The sequence below is a fragment of the Coregonus clupeaformis genome, unplaced genomic scaffold, assembly GCF_020615455.1.
Source record: "Coregonus clupeaformis isolate EN_2021a unplaced genomic scaffold, ASM2061545v1 scaf0107, whole genome shotgun sequence".
In the NCBI taxonomy this organism is placed as follows: Eukaryota; Metazoa; Chordata; class Actinopteri; order Salmoniformes; family Salmonidae; genus Coregonus; species Coregonus clupeaformis.
This window is the reverse complement of record NW_025533562.1, coordinates 325495-343803: the sequence shown is the minus strand read 5'-3', so window position 1 is coordinate 343803 and position 18309 is coordinate 325495. Positions and strand designations below refer to the sequence as shown.

The following is an 18309-nucleotide window of genomic DNA, read 5'->3' as shown; positions in this document are numbered from 1 at the left end:
GTTGCTGCTATAATCAAACAATTTAATGCTTATCTTTATAAAAAATATTCTAAGAAAATGTACGAATTAACCTCCTTCTGTATGCCTATATCTGTATAGCAGACGCAGTAGCCTATCCGACCAGAATAAAGAAATTCATGTCGGTGTCATAGCATGCCACCTCCCTCCCTCTCATTCGCTTTTTTAATATTAATACTAAGCCAATAGGCCGATGTATGCAACGCCCTGATGCATTCAGTGCTCAAATCTCTGACAGCTGAACCGTAAGGTGGACAATTATTGTTTTAGGAATGTAAAAACCACTAAAACAATAGGCAATAAGGTTTTTCATATGCTACATAACGAAACACAAGAAATAGTGTTTTTGTAATTAGTTATAGGCTGTTTTTAAGGACACATAAATGTGTCTCTTTTGAAGAGGTAAGAAACAATGTAGCTGGTTGGTTATTATCAAAATCTTGCTTGAGTTTGTAGGGGGCAGTCCATGGTGCTGATAAAGCGAAGCAGAGCTTTCGCGCCAACCTGTCACTTCTCGGTCAAAAGCATTTGAACTTTGTTTATTGTTGTATAGCATGATATAAGCAGAATTCTATATAATTCCAATGCAAGAAACTCCAAAAACTGTGCCCCCACGCCGATTTCAACTGCCCCCTTAGTCACAATATCCTGGCGCCGGGTCTGATGACACTCAGTAAACACATTTTTAGTTCCCTGAACATTGTGGGAAAGTTATTTTTCAAATCACCAAATGAGAACCTTTAGGGAATGTTACGGGAACATTCTGTGCAAGCTGTTTTAGAACATAAATATGAACACATTACAACTGTCATTTACATATTTTAGTTCTTGAAGCATCTTACCTTGTCCAGGTGGCCCAAGTGATCCGTTCAATGACAGATTGCTCGGCTACCATCTTTCCTGATGGAACCTCATGGACCTGCCGACTGTACGTACCTGTGGATACCTGTAATGATATCCCACGCAATTCAGCTACTGTGAGGTAAAGAGGGTTTGTAACAATGGATAACATAATAACACTGGTTAACGTAATAACTTTCAATAATATCATAACTTTTTCATTAATAATGAAATTAAACCGGTTAAAGGGGCAATCTGGGATTGACACATAATTTTTGGACTTTAAAATGAATGACGTCTAGCCATTAATTTTTGAAGAATATAAATGTCATGAGCTTAGTTCAACAGTCGTACTCCATCACAACCCAAAATATAAGCTTGTTTCACTCCACTGTCTGTAAACAATGTCATTGTAAAGAAACACAGTAAAGGCTATAGCTATCGTTTTGATCTCATGGATGGGCCATCCTTGCATCCATTGCTCCGTCTATGAATTTGAGAGTGGTTACATTTCTCCAGCCCCATCCTTCAGCTGTTTACTAAGAAAGTGGCAGATTACTGCTTTATTGTTGTTTGAAAAGCAGATTGCCTCTTTAATAATTACTTGCCAGATAACATAATAAGACTGTTGAACGGATAACGTAATAACTTTTCAGGTGAGTAAAACATTTATTACCACTTAATTTGATGAACTCCGTGCTAGTTACATTTGCCAAGAGCCACCTCTCAGTTTACAAAAACTAATGTGAGGGGTCCCAGTGCACAGAAACATAGATTGAGGCTCTTTGAGGTTTATCAATTATGTCGCTCTTTTTTTTCTCTGCAAAGAGAGGGGGGGAACAATATAGGCATGAAAATATTCTCCTGTCTTACCTCGATGTACTTGCTGTCAGCGGAAAAGTCCATCTGGATGACAAAGCCAGCAATGTCCTTGCAGTAGCCAATACGGTTGAGTGAAGGACCCAGAGTTAGGTCGTAGAAGTCCACCGCGTTGTCCACAGAGCCCACCGCTAGCAGACGGTTGTCCGGGCTGAATCTTTATAACAAAGAATGGCCCTGTTTAATGCCATAATGTATGGGCCGGTTTCCCGGACACAGATTAAGCCTAGTCCTGGACAAAACGCTCAATGGAAAATCACCAAAAGAGTGGGACAAGAGTGGGAGATTAAAGAGCGGGACACCAAAAAAGGCAAACAATGGAGCAAATGCATCCATCGACATTTTCAAATGCAAAAAGTACTTGCTTTCTTTGATACAGTGCCTTCAGAAAGTATTCACACCCTTTGACCTTTTCCAAATTTTGCTGTGTTACATTCGAATTTAAAATTGATAAAATGTATCTACACACAATACCCCATAATGTCAAAGTGGAATTCTGTTTTTAGAAATATGTACAAATTAATAAAAAATGTAAAGCTGAAATGACAAAGATCAGGGAAGCAGACATTGAATATCCCTTAGAGGATCGTGAAGTTATTAAATTACACTTTGGATGGTGTATCAATACAACTAGTCACTACAAAGATACAGGCGTCCTTCCTAAATCAGTTGACGGAGAGGAAGGAAACCACTCGGGGATTTCACCATGAGGCCAATGTTAATTTAAACCAGTTACAGAGTTAAAATGGCTGTGATAGGAGAATACTAAGGATGGATCAACAACATTGTAGTTACTCCACAATAAATGACAGTGAAAAGAAGGAAGCCTGTACATAAAAAAATTTTTCTCCAAAACATGCATCCTGTTTGCAATAAGCCACTAAAGTAATACTGCAACAAATGTAGCAAAGAAGTAACATTTTTGCCCTGAATACAAAGCATTATGTTTGGGGCAAATCCAGCACAACAGCACAATCTCTGAGTACCACTTCATATTTTCAAGCATGGTGGTGGCTGCATCATTTTATGGGTATGCTTGTCATCAGCAAGGACAAGGGAGCTTTTTAGGATAAAAAGAAAAGGAATAAGAGCTAAGCACAGGCAAAGTCCTAGAGGAAAACCTGGTTCAGTCTGATTTCCAACAGACAGAGACAAATCTACCTTTCAGCAGGACAATAACCTAAAATATATGGCAAGACTTAAAAATGGCTGTCTATCAATGATCAACAACAGAGCTTGAAGAACTTTTAAAATAATAAAATATTGTACAATCCAGGTTTGCAAAGCTCTTAGAGACTTATGCAGAAAGACTCACAGCTGTAATCGCTGCCAAAGGTGATCTAACATGTATTGAGTCAGGGGGGTGAATACTTATCTAATCAAAATATATTTGTGTTTTATTTTCCATTAATAAATAAAAATATATAATATTTCTTCCACTTTGACTTTACAGAGTATTTTGTGTAGATCGTTGACAAAAATACAATTGAATACATTTTAATCCCACTTTGTAAGAACATGTGGAAAATGTAATGGGGTGTGAATTCTTTCTGAAGGCACTTTATTCATTAGGTTACACCTCCGTCACATCATGCCATTGTTATGAACATTCTCAAGCCGCCCTCTACGCCATAGGGGTACCCTAAAGTGGTGATAAGCCCAGTCATTCTGGAGGGAGGCTAACTACTGTTTCGTCTAAATTACACTATTGTGCCTGGAAATACAATGACATTGCTAAAGTAGTCAAATATTTAGTAGGAAATAATTTTGCCAGTGTCATCATGTGGTCAAATTGACTTGACAGATGGCAATGTTGTCATTAGCTAGCAAAGTAAGTCAAAAATAGCTAGCAATGCTAATTTTAGCTAGCTAAAATCCGGTGGCCTCCCCTCAATCTTAGCTAGCTAAAGTCTACTCTGGCGACATCAAAATGATGACTAAATGTTTTCCTACTAATTATTTGCCTCCTTTTGAATGTCGTTGTATTTCCAAGCCACTGTAATGAACTTTTGATGAAATCTTCATCAGTGCTCATTGACGATGCATTGAGTAGAATGCTCAGTCGGGCATCAGTACAACACAAACGTTCAAAACAATATTGTGACGAAACATGCAACCCGTGAATATCTGTAGTACTCAAGGAATGACATTCTTAATTTGATTCTGATGCTAAACATAATTTGTTTACAATTTGCCTCATATAAATGGAACTGAACTGGTAACATGACAATTACTAACAGCAGAGTGAATAGAGAACCAAACTATGGCTTCAGCATAACCTTAACCTGCAACCTTCTAAACCCCATCCCCACAATATTTGGACAAATGTATCAATATTATTATGGTTATATTTTATTTAAATACACTGAGTGTACAAAACATTAGGAACACCTACTCTTTCCATCACAGACTGAACAGGTGAATCCAGGTGAAAGCTATGATCCCTTATTGATGTGACTTGTTAAAGCCACTTCAAATCAGTGTAGATGAAGGATGGGGAGGAGACAGGTTAAAGTCAGATTTTTAAGCCTCGAGACAATTGAGACATGGATTGTGTATGTGTGCCATTCAGAGGGTGAATGGGCAAGACAAAAGATGGAAGTGCCTTTGAACAGGGGATGGTAGTAGGTGCCAGGCACACTGGTTTGAGTGTGTCAAGAACTGCAATGCTGCTGGGTTTCACGCTCAACAGTGTCCCGTATGTATCAAGAATGGTCCACCACCCAAAGGACATCCAGCCAACTTGTGGGAAGCATTGGACTCAACATGGGCCAGCATCCCTGTGGAACGCTTTCGAAACCTTGTAGAGTCCATGTTGAGGCTGACAAATTGAGGCTGTTCTGAGGGCAAAAGGGGGAGTAACTCAATATTAGGAAGGTGTTCCTAATGTTTTGTACACTCAGTGTATATGTCTGTCTTGTCATAGTTTCTTCTTGTTTCTGTCCTGATTTTCTTTTTTAAGAAAATAACTCAAATACAATCCATCCCCACAACCACCTTGAAAAATAAGGGTGCTAGGGTGGGCTCACCGAATGTCTTGGATGGCTACACTCCGATCTCTCTTCTTGCCCCACACTGTTAAGGAGTTGACCAGGAGGACGATAAACTCTCCGTTCTCCATGCCTATGGACACCATCTCTCCATTGGGGCTGTAGGCTGTGCATTTGGCTGGGTGGCCTAAGCTGACTTTGTTTAGAAGTTTCTAGGAGTGAAAGAACAGGTAGACAGTAACAGTACCGAGGAGCAGGGCCATGCAGTCCTTTCAGGGGGCAGGTGCTAAAAATGAAAAAAGCCCTCCCCCACACATTCAAATCTCAAAATTCATAACATACTAACTGCCTCTGTAGTGATTATTATTTAATTTTTTAGCACAGGCATATTTATTTGTGCAACACACTAACTCATCACAAATTGTAAGCAAACTAGTTACAGTGCCTCCTTAAAGACATGATTGACATAATTGATGTTGATGATTGATGTAAATCTGCTAGTTAGCTAGCTCAATATTTTTTTGACTGATTGTGATTTATCTTCAATGCTCTTAAATAATAACTTTATAATATAGCCTAATATTAATAATCTTCTAACTCATGATATATGGCTGGCTGGCTAGTGGCTTGTGTGGATATTGTAGTATATGGTGGTTAGCTAGAGTCTAGACTACCTGTGTTCCGTGCTTAATTTGTAAATCGGGAGGTGGGATACCTGGGGAGCTCAGAGGTACCAGAATTAAAAATAATAAAGTATTGCATGCATATGATCACATTTGCGTAGTGGCATAGAGCAGTAAAGTAGAGGCGCTTAAAGAAGTTATATAAATGGGGACCATTATTAGTAGCCTAGGGTCCAGAAAAATGTTTGCCTTTGGTATTTGGTATTTTATTAGGATCCCTATTAGCTGTTGCAAAAGCAGCAGCTACTCTTCCTGGGATCCACACAAAATATGACATAATCCAGAACATTAATAGACAAGAACAGCTCAAGAACAGAACTACATCAATTAAAATTAAAAAGGCACACGTAGCCTACATATCAATACATACACACAAATGATCTAGGTCAAATAAGGGAGAGGTGCTGTTTTTTTTAAACCAGGTTTGCTGTTCATTTGAGCAATATGAGATGGAATGGAGTTCCATGCACTAATGGCTCTATATAATACTGTACACTTTCTAGAATTTGTTCTGGATTTGGGGACTGTGAAAAGACCCCTGGTGGCATATCTGGTGGGGAAAGTGTGTGTGTGTCAGAGCTGTGTGTAATTTGACTATGCAAACAATTTGGGATTTTCAACACATTAATATTTCTTATAAAAAGAAGAAGTGATGCAGTCAGTCTCTCTTCAACTCTTAGCCAAGAGAGACTGGCATGCATAGTATTTATATCAGCCCTCTGATTACAATGAAGAGCAAGACGTGCCGCTCTGTTCTGGGCCAGCTGCAGCTTAACTAGGTCTTTCCTTGCAGCACTCGACCACACGACTGGACAATAATCAAGATAAGACAAAACTAGAGCCTGCAAGACTTGCTTTTTGGAGTGTGGTGTCAAAAAAGCAGAGCATCTCTTTATTATGGACAGACCTCTCCCCGTCTTTACAAGCATTGAATCTACATGTTTTGACCATGACCGTTTACAATCTAAGGTAACAGCAAGTAATTTAGTCTCCTCAACTTGTTCAACAGCCACACCATTCATTACCAGATTCAGCTGAGGTCTAGAACTTAGGGAATGATTTGTACCAAATACAATGATCTTAGTTTAAAGAGATGTTCAGGACCAGTTTATTATTGAAGAATCTCAAATATATTTTGATTTGTTTAACACTTTTTTGGTTACTACATGATTCCATATGTGTTATGTAATAGTTTTGATGTCTCCTCTATTATTCTACAATGTAAAAAAATGTAAAAATAAAGAAAAACCCTTGAATTAGTAGGTGTGTCCAAACTTTTGACTGGTAGTGTATATTTCTACAATTACATTTACTTTTGATACTTAAGTATATTTAAAACCAAATACCTTTAGACTTTTACTCAAGTAGTATTTTACTGGGTGACTTTCACTTTTACTTGAGTCATTATTAAGGTATCTTTACTTTTACTCAAGTATGACAATTGGGTACTTTTTCCACCACTGCTCAATACGGAAGTGGTCAGATGACGCGGATGCTAAGCTACAGGACTGTTTTGCTAGCACAGACTGGAATATGTTCCGGGATTCATCCAATGGCATTGAGAAGTATACCACCTCAGTCACCGGCTTCATCAATAAGTGCATCGACGACGTTGTCCCCACAGTGACCGTACGTACATATCCCAACCAGAAGCCATGGATTACAGGCAACATCCGCACCGAGCTAAAGGCTAGAGCTGATGCTTTCAAGGAGCGGGACACTAATCCGCTATGACCTCAGACAAGCCATCAGACAGGCAAAGCGTCAATACAGGACTAAGATTGAATCCTACTACACCGGCTCTGACGCTCGTCAGATGTGGCAGGGCTTGCAAACTATTACGGAAACCCAGCCGGGAGCTGCCCAGTGACACGAGCCTACCAGACGGGCTAAATGCCTTTTATGCTCTCTTCGGGACAAGCAATACTGAAGCATGCATGAGAGCACCAGCTGTTCCGGACGACTGTGTGATCACACTCTCCTTAGCCGATGTGAGCAAGACCTTTAAACAGGACAACATTCACAAGGCTGCAGGGACAGACAAATTACCAGGACGTGTACTTAGAGCATGCGCGGACCAACTGGCAAGTGTCTTCACTGACATTGTCAACCTCTCCCTGACCGATTCTGTAATACCAACATGTTTCAAGCAGACCACCATAGTCCCTGTGCCCAAGAAAACGAAGGTAACCTGCCTAAATGACTACCGCCTTGTAGCACTCACGTTGGTAGCCATGAAGTGCTTTGAAAGGCTGGTCATGGCTCACATCAACACCATCATCCTGGAAACCCTAGACCCACTAATTCGCAATCCGCCCAACAGATCCACAGATGACACAATCTCAATCACACTCCACACTGCCCTTTACCACCTGGACAAAAGGAACACCTATGTGAAAATGCTGTTCATTGACTACAGCTCAGCGTTCAACACCATAGTGCCCACAAAACTCATCACTAATCTAAGGACCCTGGGACTAAACACCTCCCTCTGCAACTGGATCCTGGACTTCCTGATGGGCCGCCCCCAAGTGGTAAGGGTAGGCAACAACACATCTGCCAGCTTATCCTCAACACGGGGGCCCGTCAGGGGTGCGTGCTTAGTCCCCTCCTGTACTCCTGTTCACCAACAACTATGCGGCCAACACCATCATTAAGTTTGCTGATGACACAACAGTGGTAGGCCTGATCACCGACAACGATGAGACAGCCTATAGGGAGGAGGCAGTGTGGTGCCAGGACAACAATCTCTCCCTCAACGTGAGCAAGACAAAAGGAGCTGATCGTGGACTACAGGAAAACGAGGGCCGAACACGCCCCCATTCACATCGACGGGGCTGTAGTGTTTCAAGTTCCTTGGTGTCCACATCACGAACAAACTATCATGGTCCAAACACAACAAGACAGTCGTGAAGAGGGCACGACAACCCCTTTTCCCCCTCAGGAGACTGAAAAGATTTGGCATGGGTCCCCAGATCCTCAAAAGGTTCTACAGCTGCATCATCGAGAGCATCCTGACCGGTTGCATCACCGCATGGTATTGCAACTGCTCGGCATCCGACCGTAAGGCGCTACAGAGGGTAGTGCGTACGGCCCAGTACATCACTGGGGCCAAGCTTCCTGACATCCAGGACCTATATAAAATGTTAAAAGACTCCAGTCACCCAAGTCATAGACTGTTCTCTCTGCTACCGCACGGCAAGCGGTACCGGAGTGCCAAGTCTAGGTCCAAAAGGTTCCTTAACAGCTTCTACCCCCAAGCCATAAGACTGCTGAACAATTAATCAAAATGGCCACCCGGACTATTTGCATTGACACCCCTTTGTTTTTACACTGCTGCTACTCACTGTTTATTATCTATGCATAGTCACTTTACCCCTACCTACATGTACAAATTACCTCAACTAACCTGTACCCCCGCACATTGACTTGTTACCGGTACCCCCTGTATATAGCCTCGTTATTGTTATTTTATTGTTACTTATTTTTTTTAAATGTTTACTTTAGTTTATTTAGTAAATATTTTCTTAACTTTACTTTCTGAAAACTGCATTGTTGGTTAAGGGCTTGTAAGTAAGCATTTCACAGTAAGGTCTACACCTGTTGTATTCGGCGCATGTGAGAAATACAATTAGATTTTTCTCTTTGTTAAGGGTTTCAGTGACTGCATTAGCTGTGGTTGCTGATGCGTATATGGTTGAATTATCAGCATACATGGACACACATGCTTTGTTTAATGCCAGTGGCAGGTCATTGGTAAAAATAGAAAAGAGTAGAGGGCTTAGAGAGCTGCCCTGCGGTACACCACACTTTATATGTTTGACATTAGAGAAGCTTCCATTAAAGAAAACCCTTTGAGTTCTATTAGATAGATAGCTATGAATCCACGAAAAGCCATAACACATAAGCTTTCTCAACAACAGGTTATGGTCAATAATATCAAAGGCTGCACTGAAAGCTAACAGTACAGTTTCCACAATCTTCTTATTATCAATTTCTTTCAACCAATCATCAGTAATTTGTGTCAGTGCAGTACATGTTGAGTGCCCTTCTCTATAAGCATGCTGAAAGTCTGTTGTTAATTTGTATAGAGAGAAATAGCATTGTATTTGGTCAAACACCATTTTTCCCAACAGTTTGCTAAGAGCTGGCAGCAAACTGATAGGTCTGCTGTTAGAACCAGTTAAGGCTGCTTTACCACTCTTGGGTAGCGGAATTACTTTGGCTTACCTCCAGGCCTGAGGACAAAGACTTTCCTCTAGGCTCAGATTAAAGATATGACAGATATGAGTGGCTATAGAGTCAGCTACCATCCTCAGTAGCTTTCCATCTAAGTTGTCAATGGCAGGTTTGTCATTATTGATCGAAAACAATACTTTTTCCACCTCTCCGAAACTAACTTTACAAAATTCAAACTTGCAATGCTTTTCTTTCATTATTAGTTTTTTTCCCCCGCATGAATACGATGTCTCACTCACTGTTCATTGTTGGCATTTCCTGACTAAGTTTGCCCACTTTGCCAATGAAGTAATCATTAAAATAATTGGCAACCTCAAATGGTTTTGTGATGAATAAGCCATCTGACTCGATGAAAGATGGAGTTGAATTTGTCTTTCTGCCCATAATTTCATTTAAAGTACTCCAAAGTTTTTTTTTTCATCATTCTTTATATCATTGATATTTTCTTCTTATTTTTGTTGAGTCTAGTCACATAATTTTTCAATTTGCAGTAAGTCAGCCAGTCAGATGTGCAGCCAGACTTATTAGCCACTCCTTTTGCCCCACCTCTTTCAACCATACGGTTTTTCAATTAGTCATCAATCCATGGAGCCTTAACAGTTCTAACAGTGTTTATTAATAAATAGAAGATAAATAAATTCATCAAGTGCAGCGTCTGGATGCTCCTTACTAAATCACATCAGACAAACAAATATGTTTAACATCATCCACGTAAGAGTCACAGCAAAATATTTTGTATGATCTCTTATTCACTATTTTAGGCCCAGTTTTTGGAACATTGGCTTCCCTGGATATAGCCACTATATTGTGATCACTGCATCTAATTGGTACGGATACGTCTTTAGAACAAAGTTCTACAGTGTTAGTAAAAATGTGATCAATACATGTGGATGATCTTGTTCCTGTAATGTTTCTAAACACCCTGGTAGGTTGATTAATAACCTGAACCAGATTACAGGCACTGGTTACAGTGAGAAGCTTCTTCTTGAGTAGACAGCTTGATGAAAACCAGTCAATATTCAGGTCCCCAAGAAAGTAGACCTCTCTGTTTACATTTACATTTACAATTTAGTCATTTAGCAGACGCTCTTTTCCAGAGCGACTTACAGTTAGTGCATACCTTTTTTTTTTTTTTTGTTTTTTTGTTCATACTGGTCCCCCATGGGAATCGAACCCACAACCCTGGCGTTGCAAACGCCATGCTCTACCAACTGAGCTACATCCCTGCCGGCCATTCCCTCCCCTACCCTGGACGACGCTGGGCCAATTGTGCGCCCGGCCATCACATACACCATCAAGCATTTCACACATATTATTTAGATACTGACTGTTACCACTTGGTGAACCTGCAACCACAACACTTCAATAACACTTGACATAAGATCTTCTCTAATTTACAGGGATATGGCTCTGAATATATACTGCAACACCTCCCCATAAGCATTTCTGTCTCTTCTATATATGTTATATCCTTGTATTGCTACTGCTGTCTCATCAAATGAATTATCTAAGTGAGTCTCTGAAATGGCTTATATATTAATTTTATCTCATGTTAGCAAGTTATATATTTCATTAACCTTATTTCTAAGGCTACATATATTAATATGGGATATTTCAGTCCTTTCCTGGGTAGCTTATCAGAGATAGACATAATCTGGAAAAGAGCAAACAAAGCAAGATAAAAAAAATATACGCCAAATAGCTCCTCAGACCCGGCCTTGGTCGGCAGGATCACTGGACAGAGAGTAGCAGTCCCAGCAACTGATGCCAACTGCGTCGCAGGATCCAAACTAAAAGGTTAGCTAGCTACTAAGAAACTTTCCAATACAACAAACTTTTCTAAACGCATTTCATGCAATTCTACGTCATTTTACATGACTGGAGACTTTGGCAAAATATTTTTTAACACCGCACAAATTATCGAAATGACAGACTTTGGCACTGACAAACTGAGAATCTGAGATCAATAAAAATGACCTTGTCTTGAATCCATCAATAGCCTAGGCCTAGGTGTGTGGAAAGACACATACTTTACAATATGAGAAGGAAATTTGTCCGAAAAAAGCTTTCCTGTTTCACTGACTCACCCAATGATACACAGCTCACTCACCCGTGATGGCCGTTGCGCTCATGCCGAAAACCTACCTCGCTCTTGTTTTACTTTGTAAAAAAAACTTTTGCTCAATAGGTCTTTATGGAAGTTGATAAAATATTTTGGTAGCCTACAGCAGACAGAGTCTTCTCATCAGCAGGAACCATTTGCTTTCCAACCTGTGTTTTCCCGCGATTGTATTTGAAATATTGTGAACGGCCTGTTTTGTCTGCAAGCTGTTCATTGACAGATTTGCCGTGCGTTCCCGACCTACTCATGGTGTAGGCGGCTATTCTGAATTATTTAATTTAATTCTGAACAGACAGCAGTAATTCTATAACTTTGGCAAATGTATTTAAACTTATCAGGGCTGCTGCAGCACTTCCAGCACCCTTCCTGAGGCCATGATTCTATAAGGAAATACATAATGAAGTGCTGCTGTGTGTAGGCTATCAGCCAACCAGACCGAATATTGATGATGATGGAAATCAAGTGTTAATCAAATGTTATGCTGCTGTGGTAGTACTGTTGATATTTAAACTAGGTATATCTTGACACACACACACACACGAGACCGGTGACTGCATTTCAAGCCATGCATGTTCGGACACCAGGCCCGTGCAATCTCAGTACAGGGCAGACTGGGAAAAAGGCATAACTGGGTGCACGTGAGCTCCGTACAGGGCAGACCAACAGACAGGGTAGGGGTGTGGGGTGGCAAACTTGACGAGGGGCAGTGGATTCAGAACAACAATGACAAAGACTGGGTTAACAAATAATTTCTCCCCACCCCAACACACCGCTGCGTCGGACATGCATTTCATGTTTTTGGGTTTGAACGCACCCTAAAAAGGCAGACTGTTCACCATCCTTATCACTCACCTTATCTGCCAGGTCCCATATGCGTATGGTGCCGTCATCGCTGGCAGAAATGAACATGTCTTTTGAGGGGTGAGTAGCTAGTCCCCAGATTCGCCCCTGAGTGTGTCCATTGATCATGGTGTTGGAGGCGGCATTCTTTTCACCCACCTCAATGATCTCACCATCTTTAGTTCCAACAAGGATCTTACCCTACATTAAAAAGGTGAAATATTTTTTTTACGTGGGGTTATTCCTTGAATGAACGTGGAATACAGTATTTCTCAATTTACAGTACAATAAATCATGATAATACCTACAGGTACTCAGTATAAACTGACTATATTAAAAGAGAATATTCATGTTAAAGTACATATAATACATTTACGCTAGCATGTTCCAGGATAAAATAAAGTTTACATTTTTCTGTGCACAATATTTTCATAAAAAAGCCTTCCCAAACCACATTAGGGAAACAAAAGAAACTCTTCTTCTGAATTGGTAATTGATCCCTAGCCCCTACTTCCTTCCCACTCCTGTAGATTGCGACATTTCCACCCAGCCAATTAGAAGGAAAGATTAAGCTATTACCATATAATATCCATCTATCTCTACGGGGCAAATCTTAATAAAATAGAATTTTCACTTAGTCTCCCGTTGACATTGCATGACTAAGTGAAAATTAGTGGAAGTCAGGATTCACCCCTATTTAGTGTCTAAGGTAAGCTTATAGGGGTCCAGTTCAGAATTCAAGTATCACAAAGCAGACATTGATATTTCATGTATAAGTGGGAAGAACACAGAACCCTACCTTCCCCCGGCACACGGACCGAACATTCTCCACTGCCTGCCCAGTCTCCAGTTGGAACGCCCTACAGCGCTTCATTTCCTGGTCCCACAACTTAACTGCTCCGCCCTCCTTAGTCCTGTTAAGAACACATAAGTTGCTGTGTGTGAGTATGTCATGTACAATATGATATATGTTGTGTTATGTTCTTCCGGTTGTCATGTTGTTGTTTACTTGTCACTCGGGGATGAATAAAATGAATAATTGCCCCTTTGGGTGGAGTAAAGTTTGTTGAATTGAATTAATTTGAATGGAAGAATCAAATGCTTTATTATTTAAATATTGAAAAAATCTAGTTACTGACAGAAACAACTTAGCACAATTTGAAGCCATATGGGGCAGAGTCTTGCAAGCATTGGAAAAACCGATGGCTGAAACCAATGGCTGTTGATTGTGAGAATAGATAAGAAACAATATCAGAAATAAATAAAACATTGAATAAATATGGATAAGTACTGATACGGTGGCAACATGTGGGTCTGAGCAAGTGTGATGTCATTAATGTTTGTCGAGTTTTCTGTTTTTCTGTTTTGACTGTTGCGGAATAAGTCCTTCCCTAGTCATGTCGAGTTGAGGATCTATGCATGTCTAAATGTTTAATTAATTGTGGGAAAACGAAATACAATCTTACAAAAACAATGAATTAATTTGAATGGAATTAACACGCACGCATACAGCTTTTTTTTTAAAAATGAATGTACATATGTGCATCCATTCCTTTTACATTGCATCACACTTCTATGATCACAGTAATTCTTGCTTTATGTATGTTTTTAGATGAAGAATAGCAAATGAACATATCTCCTTTATTTGTGTATGCATCAATCGTTGCACTGTACTTTAACAATCCATTTCTAACTTTAAACAATACAGTAAAAAAAATAAAACGTCATGTTTGATTTTAAATCCTGTATCATGTAACTCATGTCTTGCTCACATTTTCTGTAAACTGTAAGCAAGAATCAATAAAGTCAAAGTCCGAGTACTCACGGCCTCTCCTTCCCTCCAGTCACGATGAGGCCGTCCCTGAGTGTGGTGTACATCGTGAAAACGGGCCCCGTGTGTGCTTTGGCCACCACCCGCACCAGAAAGTGCTCTCGCCACACATACACATCACCATTTATGGCACCGGTAAATGTGAGGTTATTCTGTCAGAACAATGACAAAACTCTCATTAAAAAGGTACAGTCTTTGATCAGAAAAACAACAAAAAGGCTGTCCCACCACCTTATTTTGGTATATAGCTGAGGGATGGGGCTAAGGAGATGTAACTCCTCTAAAATACATAAACGTCGCTTTTGATGACATTCACAAGACATGGCAGACCTTAAATAATAATGAGTTGCACCTTCGTCACTCTGTCGCGTCATGCCATTGTTATGACTGTTCTAAAAAGACGCCCGCCATAGCGGTGCCCAAAAGTTGACTGATGCCCAGTCATTCTGAACGTGGGCTAATGACACTTCTTCATCTAAATTACACTATAGTGGGGGTCTACTAAGCTATGTGGAATTGTTTTAAGATGGTCATACCAAGGATAATTTACCTATTTGATTTTGAAGTATCAAATAAATATATTTAAAAAAAATATTTGATGAAAAATATTATTTGGCCTTACTGCTACTAGCCGATACAAACACATTGAATAAGAGATTCACTACATGGAACAACAGATCGTCCCCTCCAAAAAATCAAAACAATAAGTTTGTTCTGAAGTGTCTGTCCTATATCTGAGAGATATAAGAAAGATCAGGAAATATATATATTTTTGGTACATGTATTTAACCCCTTATTTTTGGCACTAAACAGTCTCCATACATACTGCACTTCCATTCATTTTTTCAACTAGTGCCGGGAGGACGCATGGCTCTCGACCTTCGCCTCTCCCAGGTCCGTAGGGAAGTTGCAGCGATGGGACAAGACTAACTTCCAATTGGATATCACGAAATTGGGGAGAAAAAGGGGTAAAAGTGCAAAAGATAATAATAAAATAATACAGTGGGGGAAAAAAGTATTTAGTCAGCCACCAATTGTGCAAGTTCTCCCACTTAAAAAGATGAGAGAGGCCTGTAATTTTCATCATAGGTACACGTCAACTATGACAGACAAATTGAGAATTTATTTTCCAGAAAATCACATTGTAGTATTTTAATGAATTTATTTGCAAATTATGGTGGAAAATAAGTATTTGGTCACCTACAAACAAGCAAGATTTCTGGCTCTCACAGACCTGTAACTTCTTCTTTAAGAGGCTCCTCTGTCCTCCACTCGTTACCTGTATTAATGGCACCTGTTTGAACTTGTTATCAGTATAAAAGACACCTGTCCACAACCTCAAACAGTCACACTCCAAACTCCACTATGGCCAAGACCAAAGAGCTGTCAAAGGACACCAGAAACAAAATTGTAGACCTGCACCAGGCTGGGAAGACTGAATCTGCTATAGGTAAGCAGCTTGGTTTGAATAAATCAACTGTGGGAGCAATTATTAGGAAATGGAAGACATACAAGACCACTGATAATCTCCCTCGATCTGGGGCTCCATGCAAGATCTCACCCCGTGGGGTCAAAATTATCACAAGAACGGTGAGCAGAAATCCCAGAACCACACGGGGGGACCTAGTGAATGACCTGCAGAGAGCTGGGACCAAAGTAACAAAGCCTACCATCAGTAACACACTACGCCGTGTAAAGGAAAGAATGAATGGGGCCATGTATCGTGAGATTTTGAGTGAAAACCTCCTTCCATCAGCAAGGGCATTGAAGATGAAACGTGGCTGGGTCTTTCAGCATGACAATGATCCCAAACACACCGCCCGGGCAACGAAGGAGTGGCTTCGTAAGAAGCATTTCAAGGTCCTGGAGTGGCCTAGCCAGTCTCCAGATCTCAACCCCATAGAACATCTTTGGAGGGAGTTGAAAGTCTATGTTGCCCAGCGACAGCCCCAAAACATCACTGCTCTAGAGGAGATCTGCATGGAGGAATGGGACAAAATACCAGCAACAGTGTGTGAAAACCTTGTGAAGAATTACAGAAAATGTTTGACCTGTGTCATTGCCAACAAAGGGTATATAGCAAAGTATTGAGAAACTTTTGTTATTGACCAAATACTTATTTTCCACCATAATCTGAAAATAAATTCTTAAAAATCCTACAATGTGATTTTCTGGATTTTACTTTCTCATTTTGTCTGTCATAGTTGAAATGTACCTATGATGAAAATGACAGGCCTCTCTCATCTTTTTAAGTGGGAGAACTTGCACAATTGGTGGCTGACTAAATACTTTTTTTCCCCACTGTATATCAGATCGGCTTTACCGACTTGTGGGCATCCTACAGCAAAACAGAGAACACCATCGTGTTCGTGAGAGTAATCTTTCCATTGTAGTTTGTATGCCAAACGATTCGGATGCTACAGACAATTTTGTGAGAAGACCAGATTTTCGGGATGTCTCATGGTCTGACAAACACCGCTCTAGCTCTGTCACCAGATGTGGAAGTGCGACATAGTGGTGGATTGAGACGCATGCAATATAAAAAAACAGATAGCTTAAACAGACATATTTGTATGGGAATTGTTTTATTATGCCAATTTGATTTAGTAGCGTAATATAAAATAATATTACCATCATCATACATAAATATGGCACAATAATTACATATTTTAAATTTAGGATGATAGTACATGAAGCAAACTCAGATTTTCACAATAATCACCTCTCACTATTTTAACCATTTAGAATTTAAAAAAGCTCTTATGCACAACTGAACCGAGCACACTATAAATAAATCCCATATTGACTATGCAGCAGCCGTTAATTCGCCCTCCTTATGCATTCGGAAAGAACTCAAACACCTTGACTTTTTCCACATTTTCACAGCCTTATTCTACAATTTATTAAATAGTTTTTCCCCTCATCAATCCACACATACACAATACCCCATAACGACAAAGCAAAAACTGATTTGTATCTGAAATAGCACATTTTCGTAAGTATTCAGACCCTTTAACTCAGTATTTTGTTGAAGCAACTTTGGCAGCGATTACAGCCTCGAGTCTTCTTGGGTATGACGCTACAGGCTTGGCACACATGTATTTGGGGAGTTTCTCCCATTCTTCTCCGCAGATCCACTCAAGCTCTGTCAGGTTGGATGGATGGGGAGCGTCAATGCACAGCTATTTTCAGGTCTCTCCAGATATGTTCGATCAGGTTCAAATCCGGGCGCTGGCTGGGCCACTCAAGGACAATCAGAGACTTGTCGCGAAGCCACTCCTTCGTTGTCGTGGTTGTGTGTTTAGGGTCGTTGTCCTGTTGAAGGTGAACCTTCGCCCCAGTCTGAGGTCCTGAGCGCTCTGGAGCAGGTTTTCATCAAGGATCTATCTGTACTATGCTATCTGTACGTTAATCTTTCCCTCGATCCTGACTAGTCTCCCAGTCCCTGCTGCTGAAAAACATCCCCAAAGCATGCTGCTGCCCCAACCATGCTTCACCATAGGGATGGTGCCAAGGTTTCCTCCAGACGTGACGCTTGGCATTCAAATCAAATCAGATTTTATTCGTCAAATGCGCCTTATACAACAGGTGTAGTAGACCTTACAGTGAAATGCTAACTTACAGTGGATTGCGAAAGTATTCATCCCCCTTCGCATTTTTCCTATTTTGTTGCCTTACAACCTGGAATTAAAAATGATTTTTTTGGGGGGGTTTGTATCATTTGATTTACACAACATGCCTACCACTTTGAAGATGCAAAATCTTTTTGGGGTGAAACAAACAAGAAATAAGACAAAAAAACAGAAAACTTGAGCACGCATAACTATTCACCCCCCCCAAAGTCAATACTTTGTAGAGCCACCTTTT

At 40.3% G+C, this 18309-nt stretch overlaps 1 protein-coding gene across 2 annotated transcripts in view; it reads right to left on the bottom strand.

The window, feature by feature from the left end:
- LOC123483394 (echinoderm microtubule-associated protein-like 6) overlaps window positions 1–18309 on the bottom strand; it is an 80597-nt gene that overhangs the window by 5280 nt on the left and 57008 nt on the right. For both annotated transcript variants that reach the window (XM_045213365.1, XM_045213366.1), the window contains 6 exons: window positions 14437–14594; window positions 13411–13525; window positions 12624–12812; window positions 4767–4939; window positions 1732–1894; window positions 861–964 (listed from right to left, as the gene is read on the bottom strand). In XM_045213365.1, the coding sequence (XP_045069300.1) occupies window positions 861–964; window positions 1732–1894; window positions 4767–4939; window positions 12624–12812; window positions 13411–13525; window positions 14437–14594 (902 nt within the window). The remainder of the gene's footprint in view (window positions 1–860; window positions 965–1731; window positions 1895–4766; window positions 4940–12623; window positions 12813–13410; window positions 13526–14436; window positions 14595–18309) is intronic.